General features: G+C 55.5%; 1 protein-coding gene across 1 annotated transcript in view; it reads right to left on the reverse strand.

The window, feature by feature from the left end:
• Positions 1–173: 173 nt before the first annotated feature.
• Positions 174–13,146, reverse strand: part of BMP6 (bone morphogenetic protein 6) — a 149,830-nt gene continuing 136,857 nt past the window's right edge. The window contains exons 5-7 of the mRNA XM_072814215.1: positions 2,644–2,720; positions 1,734–1,844; positions 174–1,638 (exon numbers count right to left, since the gene is read on the reverse strand). Of these exons, the coding sequence (XP_072670316.1) occupies positions 1,489–1,638; positions 1,734–1,844; positions 2,644–2,720 (338 nt within the window). The 3' untranslated portion in view covers positions 174–1,488. The remainder of the gene's footprint in view (positions 1,639–1,733; positions 1,845–2,643; positions 2,721–13,146) is intronic.

Here is a 13,146-nt window from a genome sequence, read left to right on the forward strand (position 1 = left end):
ATCGACTCCCTTCTCCTAACAACCCTCCATTTCCCACACGCTCTGCCCCACTTCCCATGCTCAGGGTGGGTGCGGTCCGTGGACACCCAGTAACTGGTGGTGGGACTCTGAGAAACAGAACCACGTCTGCTGTCTGGGGCAGGAGACCACAGAGCAGGATCTCGGCCAGCCTCTGCCTTAAAGGAAATCTTTATTAATTATGTATGGTTCACAGATGTCCTTTTAAAAACCCCAACTTTCTAGAGAAGCACAATCCTCATGAGTGGCTTCAGCTTTGCATCATGAGTCTTGTATTAAAATCCAAGTGGTACAATTTGTTTACACTATGATACTTTCTAAATAAACTCTTTTTAAAAAAAAAAAAAAAGTCTGGTCTCTCCTTAAATGTTACAGCAAAACAGATATAAAATAGACAATAAATTATAGTTTATATTTACAAAAAAGCTGTAAGTGCAAACAGTTTTAGATCATAAATGTATTATTTAATCAGTTTAGTATGAAATTGGCTTCCTAGTACATGATTGTGAAAAAAACACTTTAAAAATATTCTACGGTTTCTTCTGAGTCTTCCTTTCTACAAGAGAAACTGGGATTCGGGTTCATAAGGGCAAGCCCGCTGGACCCCCTCCTGGTGGTGGGGGTCGCCTTCCTCGCTTCCTCTCCTTGCTGGGTCTGACCCCGCCACCCGGCACGCAGTCGAGGAAAAGGCAAGGGACCGTTTTCCTGAAATGGGTGAAATCCTAGAGCCGGCCTTCCTGGGGCTAATGTGCTTTTTCCAGAACCCGAGAGGGGCAGGGCCGGCCTCGGGGCGCGGTCCGCGGCCAGCACCCGTGTACGGGGCCGCCGATGGGGGGGGACGGGCCGAGGTGTAGGAGTGACGCAGCTGCTCGACCGAAATCCGTGTCCCACACCCGCGGGCCTCCACCCTGCTGAGGGCAGCGACAGAAAAGGCACTTCCACGCGGCCCCGGGGGCGGCCCGGGCCGCACACCTGCATGAACTGCCCTTCTCGGGGTGCATCCCCCGCCCACCCCCCCCCGTTCCAGTTGTGACAAACTACGGACCGGGCCGGCGCCTCGGCCAAGATCACTCTTCCTCCTCTTAGGGTCATTTCCCCTGTTCACTCACTAACACCACAAATAGCTTCATCTAAAGCTAAAGCTAGTTTGGGTGGGCTCTGGGGGGGGCCCTCAAAGCGATGCTTCTGTCGTTACCAGACTCTACCGCCGACGTCCAAACCCTGCTCCCCGCACACCAGCGACTACCCGCGCCCTTTACCGTGTGAGCAAATTCTTCGGAGGCCCTGGGAAGCCGCCTTGGGCAGTGGGGCACCAACTGGCCTGGGGCCGCTTCAAGGCCGCGCCTCCCCCGTCCCCTCCTCCTGGGTTTGTTTTTTTTTTTGTTTTTTATTGTTTTTTGTTTTTTTAAGGCAGATGTTATCTGGGAACCCAAGGCTGTATGTGTGTCCCCAGCAGCTGGTTTTGAGGAGTTAGTGGCATCCACAAGCTCTGACAACCATATTCCGGTATTTTTTCAAGATGACATTGGAGTTGTCATCAAAGTAAAGAACGGAGATGGCGTTCAGCTTAGTTGGCGCGCAGCACGGTTTGGGGACGTACTCAGGATTCATGAGGTGGACCTGTTGCCAAACAGAAGGGGAGAGGCACCGTTAAGGAGCCACACCTGGTCGTGGCTTCCTCCTCCCTCGCGTGCAAGGGGCCCCCGGGTGCTCACCAGCGTCTGCACGATGGCGTGGTTCGTCGCGTTCATGTGCGCGTTGAGTGGGAAGGAACATTCTCCATCACAGTAGTTGGCGGCATAGCCCTTGGGTGCAATGATCCAATCCTTAGTTGAAGGCAAAGAGACACAACCTACGATCAGCATGTGCCCCTTACGTCATCCGTGCTCTCAGGAATCCTGGGAGCGGATACCCCTCGCCGGGGACAGCTGGGCACACAAACTCTGGGAGGCCAAGTTCATGTTCAGGCGGCAAAAGCTAGGGCATGAGCCTCATCTATCTGGCTCCAGAGCCTTCTCTCCCTCTGCAGGCCCACAAAGCCTTCAGTCGCTACCCACCTGCTGGGCCTGGGAGCACACAGGTGGGTGCTTAACGCACCTGGACCCACAGGCGCGGTCATCATAATGCCACCTGCTTATGGACGTCCTTTCCTATCACTCGTCACTTGTAACTCGCTTCTCAGAAACTAGTGGTGGTTCTCAGGTGTGGGGCTAATCGTCCGTGCTCTTCTAGATAATTCGGATGAGTCCATTGAGAGCCATTGGACCGTTAGAGGAGTTTCTCCAACCCTTTCTCAAAACACCAACAAGGTCCAAGTCCGTACGTGCCTCATGGACTATGAAAGACCAGGGGCAGAGCACCGGGAGCTGTGGGATTGATTCTGATGTACACAGAACGTGGGAACCTGGCTCCCTGGGAAGGTTGCTGGGGGCAGGGAGGGGGTGCGTTGGGCCACGAGGAGGCCGGCCCTTCATCCGCCTTCTGCCAGAAGCCCAGCCTCCGGAAGAGCTCGCAGGTACCGTCCCATGAGGAATCACCTGGGCCCTTAAGCTCAAGATCTTCGAGGACAGCCGCTGCCATCGAGAGGGAAGGGCCTTGGTCTCCCTTGCTGTCCAGAGAACTCACCTGCCATCCCAGGTCTTGGAAGCTCACATACAGCTCATGCTTCCTGCAGGCCGTTTTCAACTCACTGCTGTTGTAATCTGTCAGAGGAGAGCAGAAGATGCGCCCATCAGCTCATCCACTCTTTCACTTCAACACTAACGCGGGGCGGGGGGCGCCTGTGGGCCGGGCCCCGTACGAGGCGCAAGACGGCAGGGAACGAGGCCCCCGCTAGATACACATGTGGTCCCCAAACAGCTGTCAGGCTCCCAGTGGCCTCACTCAGGCCACCTCGTCCACGCAGGTGCGAGTGCTAGGCCGCCTGGCACCCGGTACGTGATCACGGACTTGAGTGGATGTCCGCTGTGAGCCCCTGCTGTATGCAAGGCCTGCGGAGGGGGCGCCTGGGATGCCCTGAAGCCCTCCTCGGGCTCCTGACTTGGGAGACCTCGTGTTCACCAGACAACTACCCTAGGTGGGATCTGCTGTGATTCCCACAGTGACAGCCTTGAGGCTACACCGGGGCTGTGGGAGACCTGGGCCCTCACAGGAGAGCAGCCTGAAGGGAGGGCAATGCAGCAGGGCCTAACCGAGAGGCCTGTGAGCCCGCCAGGGAGGGCCACCCCGCGGCCAAGATCACGTCCCCAGTCTCACTTCCAGGGTTGAGCCCGCTGACCTGCACCAAAGCACAGGCTCCTGGGACAGTAGAGCCTGGTGGGACTACGTGGGACGTGTGCACCTGGCCTGCGTGGGGCAGCCGCCGTGAGCCTGGCCTCACCTAGAGGAGTGTGGGAGCGCCTGGACCATTCAGGCCAGCGGGAGCAGCTCTCCTGGGAGGCGTCCTGTGCTGGGCGCCACGGGGAACAGGAGGCTGGCTCCCTCCAGGAACTCAGAGGCCTCAAGGAGTGGCGTGAGACCAGGAACTCACCCAAAACAATGTGGATGCTACGGGCAGGCGTCTGGGGAGTCCCACGGGGAGTTCAGAGAAGGGTCACGGTTAAGGGTGGGAGTGAGAGGAAAAGTGAGTGGTTCTGGTGGAATGAGTTGTAAGGACATGGGGCGATGAGTCAGGCGAGATAAAGCCAGGGAAATGAGTGGCCTGGAATGGCAGCCAGCATCATCTGGACTTTCTACCAGAGGCATTAAAGTAGGCCTGTGAAGGTGTTTGAGCCAGAGGGGCCTGCGACTGGCTTTAGGAACTACTGTCATAGTGAACCGTGAGGCCAAAGGATCCATCCTGTGCTGGTGTCCAGAGACATCAGAAGTAGCCTCCAGAGAAAGGGTCTGAACCGACTGAGCTACCCAAGCGCCCCAAGACTCCAGAGAAAGCTTCTTGATCTACAATGGACTTCGATGGATGCAAGAGCAGGAGGTCCCTTGCACGCCACCTCTGCCCTTTTTAATCACACGAGCCAGTAAATCACCTAATTGTTGAAAGCCTACTTGACCTAGGTTCCCTGCTACCTGGACACCTGGGCCCTGAAGTAAGACGGGGCGTGCAGATCTCACGAGTTTGGAAGGCAGAGAATCAAAGGGCACGGACGCAGCTCAGTCAGCTCTCCTGGGAGGAGAGACCGGCCACCTTTTGAAGGTGATTTGCTCATTCTAACTTTATTCATGCTCCCTTCCTGCCTTTTCAGCTTGCAGGGCAACCCAAGCTGTAATTTCAAGTACCCAGAAGTTGAATGCAAAGCCACCCCGGAGGGAGATTTTCACGATGAAGACTCTCTGTAAAAAAACAAAAAAACAAAACAAACAAACAAAAAAAAAACAAGAAACCACCCACCATCCACAAAGCAAGACAGGAACCTCCTGCTGAAAATAATCCCTCAAGAAAACAGCAGGCACACAAAGGAACTGTCCCAAAAGGAGAGTTAGGATAGAAGAGAAAATACAGGGACTGCAGGCAAGGGTCATCCCTGAGTGGGGTTACAAAACGAATATCTAACGGAAGGGATAAAATAAGAAACAGAAACCCTAAAGCAAGGACATTTTGGATAAACAACGGGCCAAAAGAACACGTGGATGTGAAAGACAACAAAATACAACTTTATAAAATTCTGCTGGAGAGACAAATGAAATGGATGGGTTAGATAGCAGATTAGACACCAATGAAGAGAGGATTAAAGAAGTGAACAACGAATTTGAAGAAATGCCCCCAAATACAGCTTGGGGTACCATGGCTTGAAAATTGAACTCTCTCTCTCTCTCTCTCTGTGAAGAGATAATGAAAGACAGAATGAAAAGTCCAATGCATTTCCAATAGGAGCTTCTGAAGAGAATATTGGGGAGTTATATTTGAATACAGGAATGCGTGGGAATTTTCTAAAAGTGAAGGAAGGCCAGCGTCTTCATATTGAAAAGGCTCAGTGAGTCCTGAGCAGAGTAAATAAATTCCTACCTGGCCGCACATGGTGACACTGGAGTATATATTAAACGCAGAGGAATTCTTAAGAGAATTCTGGTAATTCTTCTTATCTTTACCAGAAGATAAAAAGAAAATGAGCCACAGAGGAACACCAAGCAGATGGGCAGCCAACTGCTTTGCAACAAAAATACACAACATAAGCTGTTTAACACCCTGAGAATGATGCCATCAACCCAGAATTCCATACCTGGCTATGGCAGATGTTTCCTGCGTGGGCTACCCGGGTTCCAGTAACACCTCTCCCCTCTCACCCAGACAGGTGGGAATCAAGGCCCCATCTCCCATAAGGTAGCTCCTGCCTTTGTCCCCTGGCGACTGAGTATCAGCTTTTGACGAGAAGTCATGCAGATGCCCCCACCTTTGACAGCGTGACTCCAAGGGGAAACCAAGAACGGGTGGCATGGCAGCGAGTGTCCAGGGTGATAGCATCCAGAGCACACTGTCCTTGTAACCGGGTCGGAGCTTGATCACTTAATTCCCTACGTGGTTCTCCAGCCTTCTTGTTGGCTGGATGAGTGCCTGCTACTCTTATTTTTCGTTAGAGTCTGCTTCTTTTTCATGTAGTCAAGAAGGGCCTTGACCCACTAAATGATTATTCAGTAGTTGGGAGACAGGGAGAGCAGGGCCCAAGGGAGGGGTCACTCTCTCATCGGGGTTGGTGGGCCTGGCTCTCTGTTAAGGTGTCTTCCAAGCAGAGACCCGCAGGAATGTTGGGAGCAAGGCGGGAGGCTGTCTGGGGCAAGGGGAGTCTGCACGGTGGGAACAGCAGATGTGAAGGTCCTGGGGCGGCCTGCTGTAGAACAGCCCGGTGAAGTCCGCTCTGTGTTCATGAAAGACCCCATCCCCTGTCCACCCACTGGGCGCACAGCCCCTGGACGCTTCCCATTGGAGTTAGGCGTGGCCATGTGCCTCGACCCTGCCCACACAGAGGGGAGGCAGGGAGAAGGGAGGTGTGTGCTCCCAGGCCTGGCCCTTCTGAACTCGCCCACAGTCCTCTGCCCCTGCACGTCTTCTCCTGCCAGTTGCAAGTCTGAAGACTCCAAGGCCTCAGTTCCTTGCATTCTTGAAGTCGTCCTGGGTTAGATGATAAGTGATATGACTCCCCAACTTATAGTCCCAGTCTAGAATTATCCTGCCTGATCCCAGTTGGCTTTGTCCCCACAAAGTAAACATTCCCCACAAATGCCTTCTCTGTCCTGGGACCACGATCTCCCCAACGTCCAGCTTGGAATCATGAGCTATGGGAAAAGCAGAGATTTCTGGGGTACCTTTCCTTCCAGGCCAGTGGACATGGCGAGGAATATTATAACCCGGGAGATACAAAAGTCATGAAATTGCCCGACGGTTCCAACTCACGGGTCAGGCAACAGGTTTAGGATGGGGGCTGGCCACCAGGAAGACCAACCAAGGTGTCATGGCCAAGGATCTTGCTTCTACCTTCCACAGCTCTAGCTCTCTGTGAGCCTCCTGCGAGTCTGACTCTCAATGCGCAACAAAGAGAACTTTCTCCGTAAGAACAGCTATTTCTTTTAGAGCTAGACACTGGTATTTTTGTTAAGATCGGGGCCAGAGAGAGGAATGGAGGGATTCCACTCTGTTTTCCCTCCCACGGACCCTCTCGGGCTGCACTTAGGATGCCTTAGGACTCCATGCTGCATGCGGGCAGAGGGTGTATGAATATTTGGGAAGGTCAGTGCTCCTCAAAATACCTGTGCCTGCCACCCCGGGGTCGGTGCCCTGGGTCGTGGAATTACACGGCCACGCACCGTTCCGTTGGGTTTTAGGAGGGCTGACGGATTGCGGGAGAGCATCCTCCCGCCCTGGTCGCTCGCTATTTGTTGGGATGCAGGGTCTGGAGAGGGCCGGGGGAGAGCTCCTACAGCGACAGGACACGCCCGCTGCAGTGGGGAGAGGAAGGCAACCCAGCTTTCCCCAAACGGGGGTTGCCAGGCACGGGGAAGGCAAAGGAAAAGCAGCCGCGCGGCTGGGCACAGCCACAGGCGGGAGGCCGGGCCACACGCCCTGGGGGCAGTCGTCCTCCGTGGGACCCACGGGCGGCCCCATGCCCACCTGGTGAGACGCATCGGGGAGCTCGAGCCCCGTCTCCGACGGTCAGGCCAGAGTCCTCGGAGCCGGGCCCCCGCTGCCCAGCTGAGTCTGCAGACTCTCGAACCTGGGTCACGGGGAGGGGGGCGCGCACGCCGGCGATGCCATCGCCCCTTCACCCCCAGAGCCCGTCTGCAGCCCCCAGGGCTGCCCGGGCGTCCCCGGATGCAGATGTGGTGCAGGCTGGTCTGGGACCTGAGACACATTTTCGAGGAATCTGGCCTTTTCGAAGTTGAACAAGAGGAAGTGAAATCTGGCTTCCGCTCGTTCCCCGGGATTCGGATTCTTCGGCCGAACGCGGAGGGCAGGCCCCGGGCGCAGGCCAGCGCGGAGTCAGGCGCCGCCAGACCAGGCCCAGGGCGGCTGAGCCGAGGCCGGACCGCCAGGGCCTGGCCACACGTGGGTTGGGGCGGAGAAACCCCGCTACCAGGTGACACGACCGGAGGGGCACAGGAGCCCCGGGACCCGTCTCCTCCATATCAGACAAGGGCAGCTCCACAGCTGCTTCCAGCAGGAGAGAAACGCTTTCCCTCACAGGGAGCGGGGGCGGCCCCACCCTGGTGGGGAGGGAGGCCTGAGAGGCCGGAGGGCTGAGTTCTGTTGGTGGAAGCTGTTAGGGAAAAAGTGGTCCTGAAGTAAGCTTCAGAAGCGGGGCAGACCTTGGGGCACCCGACGGGCTCCGTGCAGGGAGCATGCTGACTCCGGATCTCAGGGTTGTGAGTTCAAGCCCCATGTTGGGCATGGGGCCTGCTGGACAGAAAAAAAAAGCCCCCAAAGCAGCCCTGCCTGTTTGCCCCCTAAGGGAGGAGCATCTGGCAAAATCCTCCGGCCTCTGTCCCCGTGGATGCTGCGGAGCAGAGCAGAGGGGCTCTGGGGGGGCCGATGAGGGCAAGGGCGCGCTCCCCGCACAGGGCCCCCCGCACCTCGCCAGGCCTTCTGGGCCGTGGAGCGGTGGTGCAGACCCCCCCACCTGGATGCCCCGGCCGAGCGGGGCTGAGCGCCCTGGGCCAGGTCCTGGCGACCCTTTGTCCCTGGCCTCGGGGCCGTGGCCCTGACACTCAGGTTCATGGGTGACAGTCTCTGCCCCCCCCACCACCTCAGCATCCGGGCTTCCCTGCGATGCTCCAGGGGCGTTTCCCCCTAGGGCGAGAACTAACGAGACTAACGGGGCCTGGCTGAGCCCTGGGCCGCCTCCCCCCGTCCCCCGGACCCCGCAGGGGGGCACTTCTGGGGCTCAGCACGGTGAGGACAGGGTGCTCCTGACCCCGCTGGAAGCAGGTGGCGTGCCCAGCCCCGCTCACGGCACCCCCGTCCCCGGGCACCGCACACCGGTCCTGCCCAGGCACGAGGGACACATCCCGCCACCCCGGAGGGCAGCCCCACTCCTCGCGGCCGCCCCCCGGAAGCTGCACGCACCGCAAGGCCCACCGGAGCCACACGAGGGGAGGCCTTGGGCCCGGCCACTGGCTTCCTCCTGCCGCCCACTGGCCACACGGGACGGGACCCAGGCTTCCCGGGCACCAGGGGCCAGGAGAGTCTCGGGGGCACGAGTCCCGGATGAGCAGGGACAGCACCGCCATGACCCTGACCCGCAGGGCTGCGCGGCCGGCTGGCCCCAGGGGCACCACCGGGAGGAGCAAGGCAGAGAAAGGACAAAGTCAAGGCAACCCGCGAAACCGGGGTGGGGGGAAGCAGGCCGGGGCTCCTGTGCGGGCTGGGCCCTGTAGGCCGGGCTCCTGCGCAGCAGGCCGCACACCTGCCAGCAGCTGGGGACAAAGTGACACACCCCACGGGCCCCCAGTGTTTGAGCCCAGGCTACAGGGACTTCCCAGAGGAAACTCGTGTTTTAGAGGAAACAATTCGTGGCTCTCATTTCCCCTCCCTCCTAGAAGGATGGGGCCAAGAGCAGCCCCGCCGTGGGGAGGGCCCTCCGCCTCCACTGCCCTGGCCCCTCCGTCCACATCCCCCGCCCTTCCAGCCCACCTGATCCAGACGAGGCTCTGGCTCCCCCGAGCTCATGGGGTGGCCGTGGCGCACGCGCCGGAGGAAGCCCAGGTCCTCGAGCCCTGCTGCGCGGACAACTGCAGGTGGGGGTCATCTCACAGAAAGCGGGGGGCGGGGAGCCTGATTTTCAGAATCTAGATTTTGCTTACAACCAGGATGGTTAGACAGGGTTCGAGGCAACGGGGAGGTCTTGTTCTTTTTGTGGGGCCAGAATTTCAAGATCTCCTGCTCCATTATCTTGGGTGGACTTTGGTCTCTTCTCGGCCTTTATTTCGATTACCAAAGAATGCAGAGATTAAGGGTCTTGAAAACAGACAAAGGCTTCTCTCGAAGACTGAGCACTAAGACTCCCAGTACTTTAAGCACCTCTGCTCTCCCTGTTCCCTCCTAGACTGAGTCTCCCGGCCCCCAGCATCCTCTCAGGAGCTGGTAGTGGTTGAACTATTCAGGCCTCCTGCAGCTCCTGGTCATGCCTGTTACTGCCTTTCAGCATCACCTGCCATCAGGACATTCATAAGGGGTCAACTAGGGATGGGGTAAAGGGGAACCTATCACTCCTTGACACCTTTTATCCCAAAGGAGCTTACTGGCAAATGAGAGTCAGGTATTATAAATAGGGAGTTCGACATGATTCTGTTGAATCACTAACGTCCTGTCTGTCCGCCACAGCTGTGGAGAATTAAGATTTGCTTTCTTTTAGAAAGCCCCGAACAAGCCTCTACCTCTTGACCAAGACATCTGGAAGCCAAGCTGCAGGCCCTAAAATTTTAATTTAAGATCAAAATGACAAATTACAATTCCCAATTCCTTTGAAGAACCATAAAGAGCTAACTCAAAGCCCTGACCCACATCCATTCTTCTCCAGCTCTGGATGTCCATGGGGTGGGGGTGGGGGTGGGGGTGGGGATGGGGGTCAGCTCACTCAGTGTTGGCATGCCAACCTATGCAAGCACATGACGACCTAGTGGGGACACTTGCCAGGAACTCACAGGCCAAATACACACTGACCGGTCAGGATGAGGCCCCCAGCCTACTGCCTGGAGTTCCCTAAAATCTACAGCAAGATTTCATAGTCACAACAAAGGACCCAAGCCACTATTTTGCAAGTGGTGAAGTCCCGGTTGCCTTTCTTATGCTGAGAGCACACTGAATGGTCCTAATTGGGAAGTTCAAGAGATAAAAGATCAGAACTGGAACTATCAGTAGGGTCACTGGCATATCTATATGTACCAGAGCCATACTCCCCTCCCACACCCACCCAAGACCCTTAAAGACACGTGTTTGGCTGGGTTGGAAAGACGTGGAAGGAGGAAGGACTCTGAAATGCTAACACGTAGCACTGGAAGCAGCAAAGGACTCCTCCCAAAGGACAGACAGGGTCTTGAAGGCTCGCTGGTTCGCAGATGGTTGGCAGCGGTGCGTGGTGGCAACAAAAACATCAAGGATGAAAGAGGCCTGAAGGTCACCGAATTTTACACGAATTGTTAAAAGTGGCAGAAAAGTTCCCAAACCCTCATCTGCCAAAACCAAGAGCAATTCCAAGTCACAGCGTTGGCAGCCAGGGGGTTGACATGGCACGGCTGAGAACCTCAGACTCACATCGTGTTAACAACTCCCTCCGCAGTAAGGTCCGGAAAGATCCTGGGAAATTAGCTCGACTGGTGTCTAGAGCTCCCACATGGAACCTTCCCTCAAGGCCATTTGTGCACAGTCCTGGTAGTGAACTGGCCAGGTGGTATCACAGGCCCCCAGAAGATGAAGCAATGAACCGCAAGAGAAAGTTACCATAAAAGACGGTGAACGGAAGCCACTAGAAAGATGGGAGCTAACAAACCCGAGGGCAGGCTGGCGCAGGGCAGTAGGGTGGTGGAATTGGAGGCTGAGAAAGAACTGCCAGATTCACTGGAATCCCCAACGGGCTGCACAGCACGGCTTGGACCATGACTCGTAAAACATGTGCAAAAGTGATCAACAATAGTGTCCAGATGAGATCCAAGCCGCTGGAGAAGTGCGACACAGCCAACACCCGTCATTCACTGGGAGCAGACAGCTGCAGAGAAGCAGGGGCAAGTGAAAACCATCCAGGGAGCCTTCGATCCAAACCCACACTTCGGTGCATGTGTTTGCAAAGTCCGCCTTGAAGGCCAATGCAGACGTTCGAGCAGATTCTGGTGGGCGGTGGGGAGGAGGCCGACGGGGCTCTTGGCCTTTCCCTCGCTGCGGACTTGCCCTGTCGGCCCAGGCATCTGCAGCTCGGTTCCAAAAATAGCCGCACATTTCCCTGCCATGTTTCACCCCGATGACAGGCAATTTGATGGATTATGTTCACTTCTCTGCCCAGATGCAGGATGGTCTCTGATGGGCTTCCGGTGGTGGTTGTCTCAGTGGAGAAATATTAATTCCCTGGGAGCACTCTGTGGAAGAAGGGGGGCAGCAGAGGCAAAGTAATCTCTTCCTTCAAACTTCCAGAAGATTTCCAAAGGGAAAGTCCTGCCTCGGGTCACACCAGAGAGGACAACTTTCTGTCTCAGCTGCGGCTCCCTGCTTCACGAAGGTGGGCAACATCTGGTCTCACGGCGGCTTGGCACAAACCAGACAACCCATTTCTCTGCGTAGCAGGCAGTCTTTCTGGAAATCCTTTCTCCAGGAGCAACCTCTCCCCTTGTACGTCTGCTCCCATTAATGGCAAGGATGAATAAGGAAGAAAATGCCAAATATCTAAAGTGGCACTTCCGTGGGCCCGACCTGAGCAATTTCTCGACCAGCTTCAGAGGGTCTTTGAAGACACTAAGAGGGAAGGAGGGTCCTTCCTAGTAACACTCTCTTCGGGGGTCTGAGCCTTTGAAGGAGTGAGGCCAGAGGTACCCGTATGAACTCTCTTGTCCTAGTACTGCGGGAAGGAGCAAAGCGTATGGGCGAGGACCAGGCTGGGAGGCAGGGGTGGGAGGCCCAAGAAAGAGCAGATACGCTGGCCTCTTAATACACGTTCGATCAACTTTCATATTCCTATTTAATAAACTTGTCAAATGCTAATTTTTAAAAAAAGCTGAAAGAGACATGGAAAAAGAATAGTTGGATGATCCTGGTAAAACCCAAATCAGAGACATGTTTTTCCAATTACAAAATCTGTTGTGTGTACTTGGGGGAGGGGGTGTTGAATAAATCAAGTGAAATTTCAATTTTAAAAAAGCAATCAACATTTCAAGAGCTGCCTTCGTGTCTGGGGCCCCAGCGCCAAAGCGACCGCAGTTCATTAATGAATCGACGCCCGCCACGGGCAGCCTCCTTCATCGCGCCCTGAAGGGGGACACGGACATGAAGGCCTCTCTTTAGCAGGCTTCCTCAGAGGCGAACAAAGGAAAGCAATCATTTCTTCTTCTTCTTTCTTCTGTTTTTAGTGGTAAACACGGGAACACCCACGCTGCACGACGCTTCCAAGAAACACCAGGATGACAAAAGCAGCAAAATGTCACCTCACACTGGGTGGTGGATCCTCTAGCTCTACAGCTCAGTTACTCGTAAGAGGGATGGCTTAGTAGGTCGGAACCTAAAACGGAGATGCCTCTTCCCAAAGAGAAATGGAGCACTCTGGAAAGCTGCGTGAAGTCTTTCTGGCCGCTGACGAGGACACTCTTAAATAGTCACCTGGTAGAACTGGTGCATCTTCCAGAAGCATCTGACATCCTTTCTTGGGTCCTAACATACGCCCTGGGGACCTGCTTCCTACAACTGGATGCAACTACTCTGGGCATTATGAGGGACCAGATCAAATACTTATTTAACCCCAACAAACCGACCGAGTGTGCGTCATCCCCACTTAAAAGACAAGTAACCCGGAAGCTGAAATAGGTTTGCCCAACGTCACGGACTAGTAACAAGGGAAGCAACATCTCTGACTGCAAATCCCACCGCAAATCTTCAACTTCATGCTGGAATCCTGGGCCAATTCAACAGCTCAAGGAGACCCAGGACTTGTAAGCCTTGGCTTT

Source organism: Canis lupus, chromosome 37, assembly GCF_048164855.1.
Source record: "Canis lupus baileyi chromosome 37, mCanLup2.hap1, whole genome shotgun sequence".
NCBI classification, from domain to species: Eukaryota; Metazoa; Chordata; class Mammalia; order Carnivora; family Canidae; genus Canis; species Canis lupus.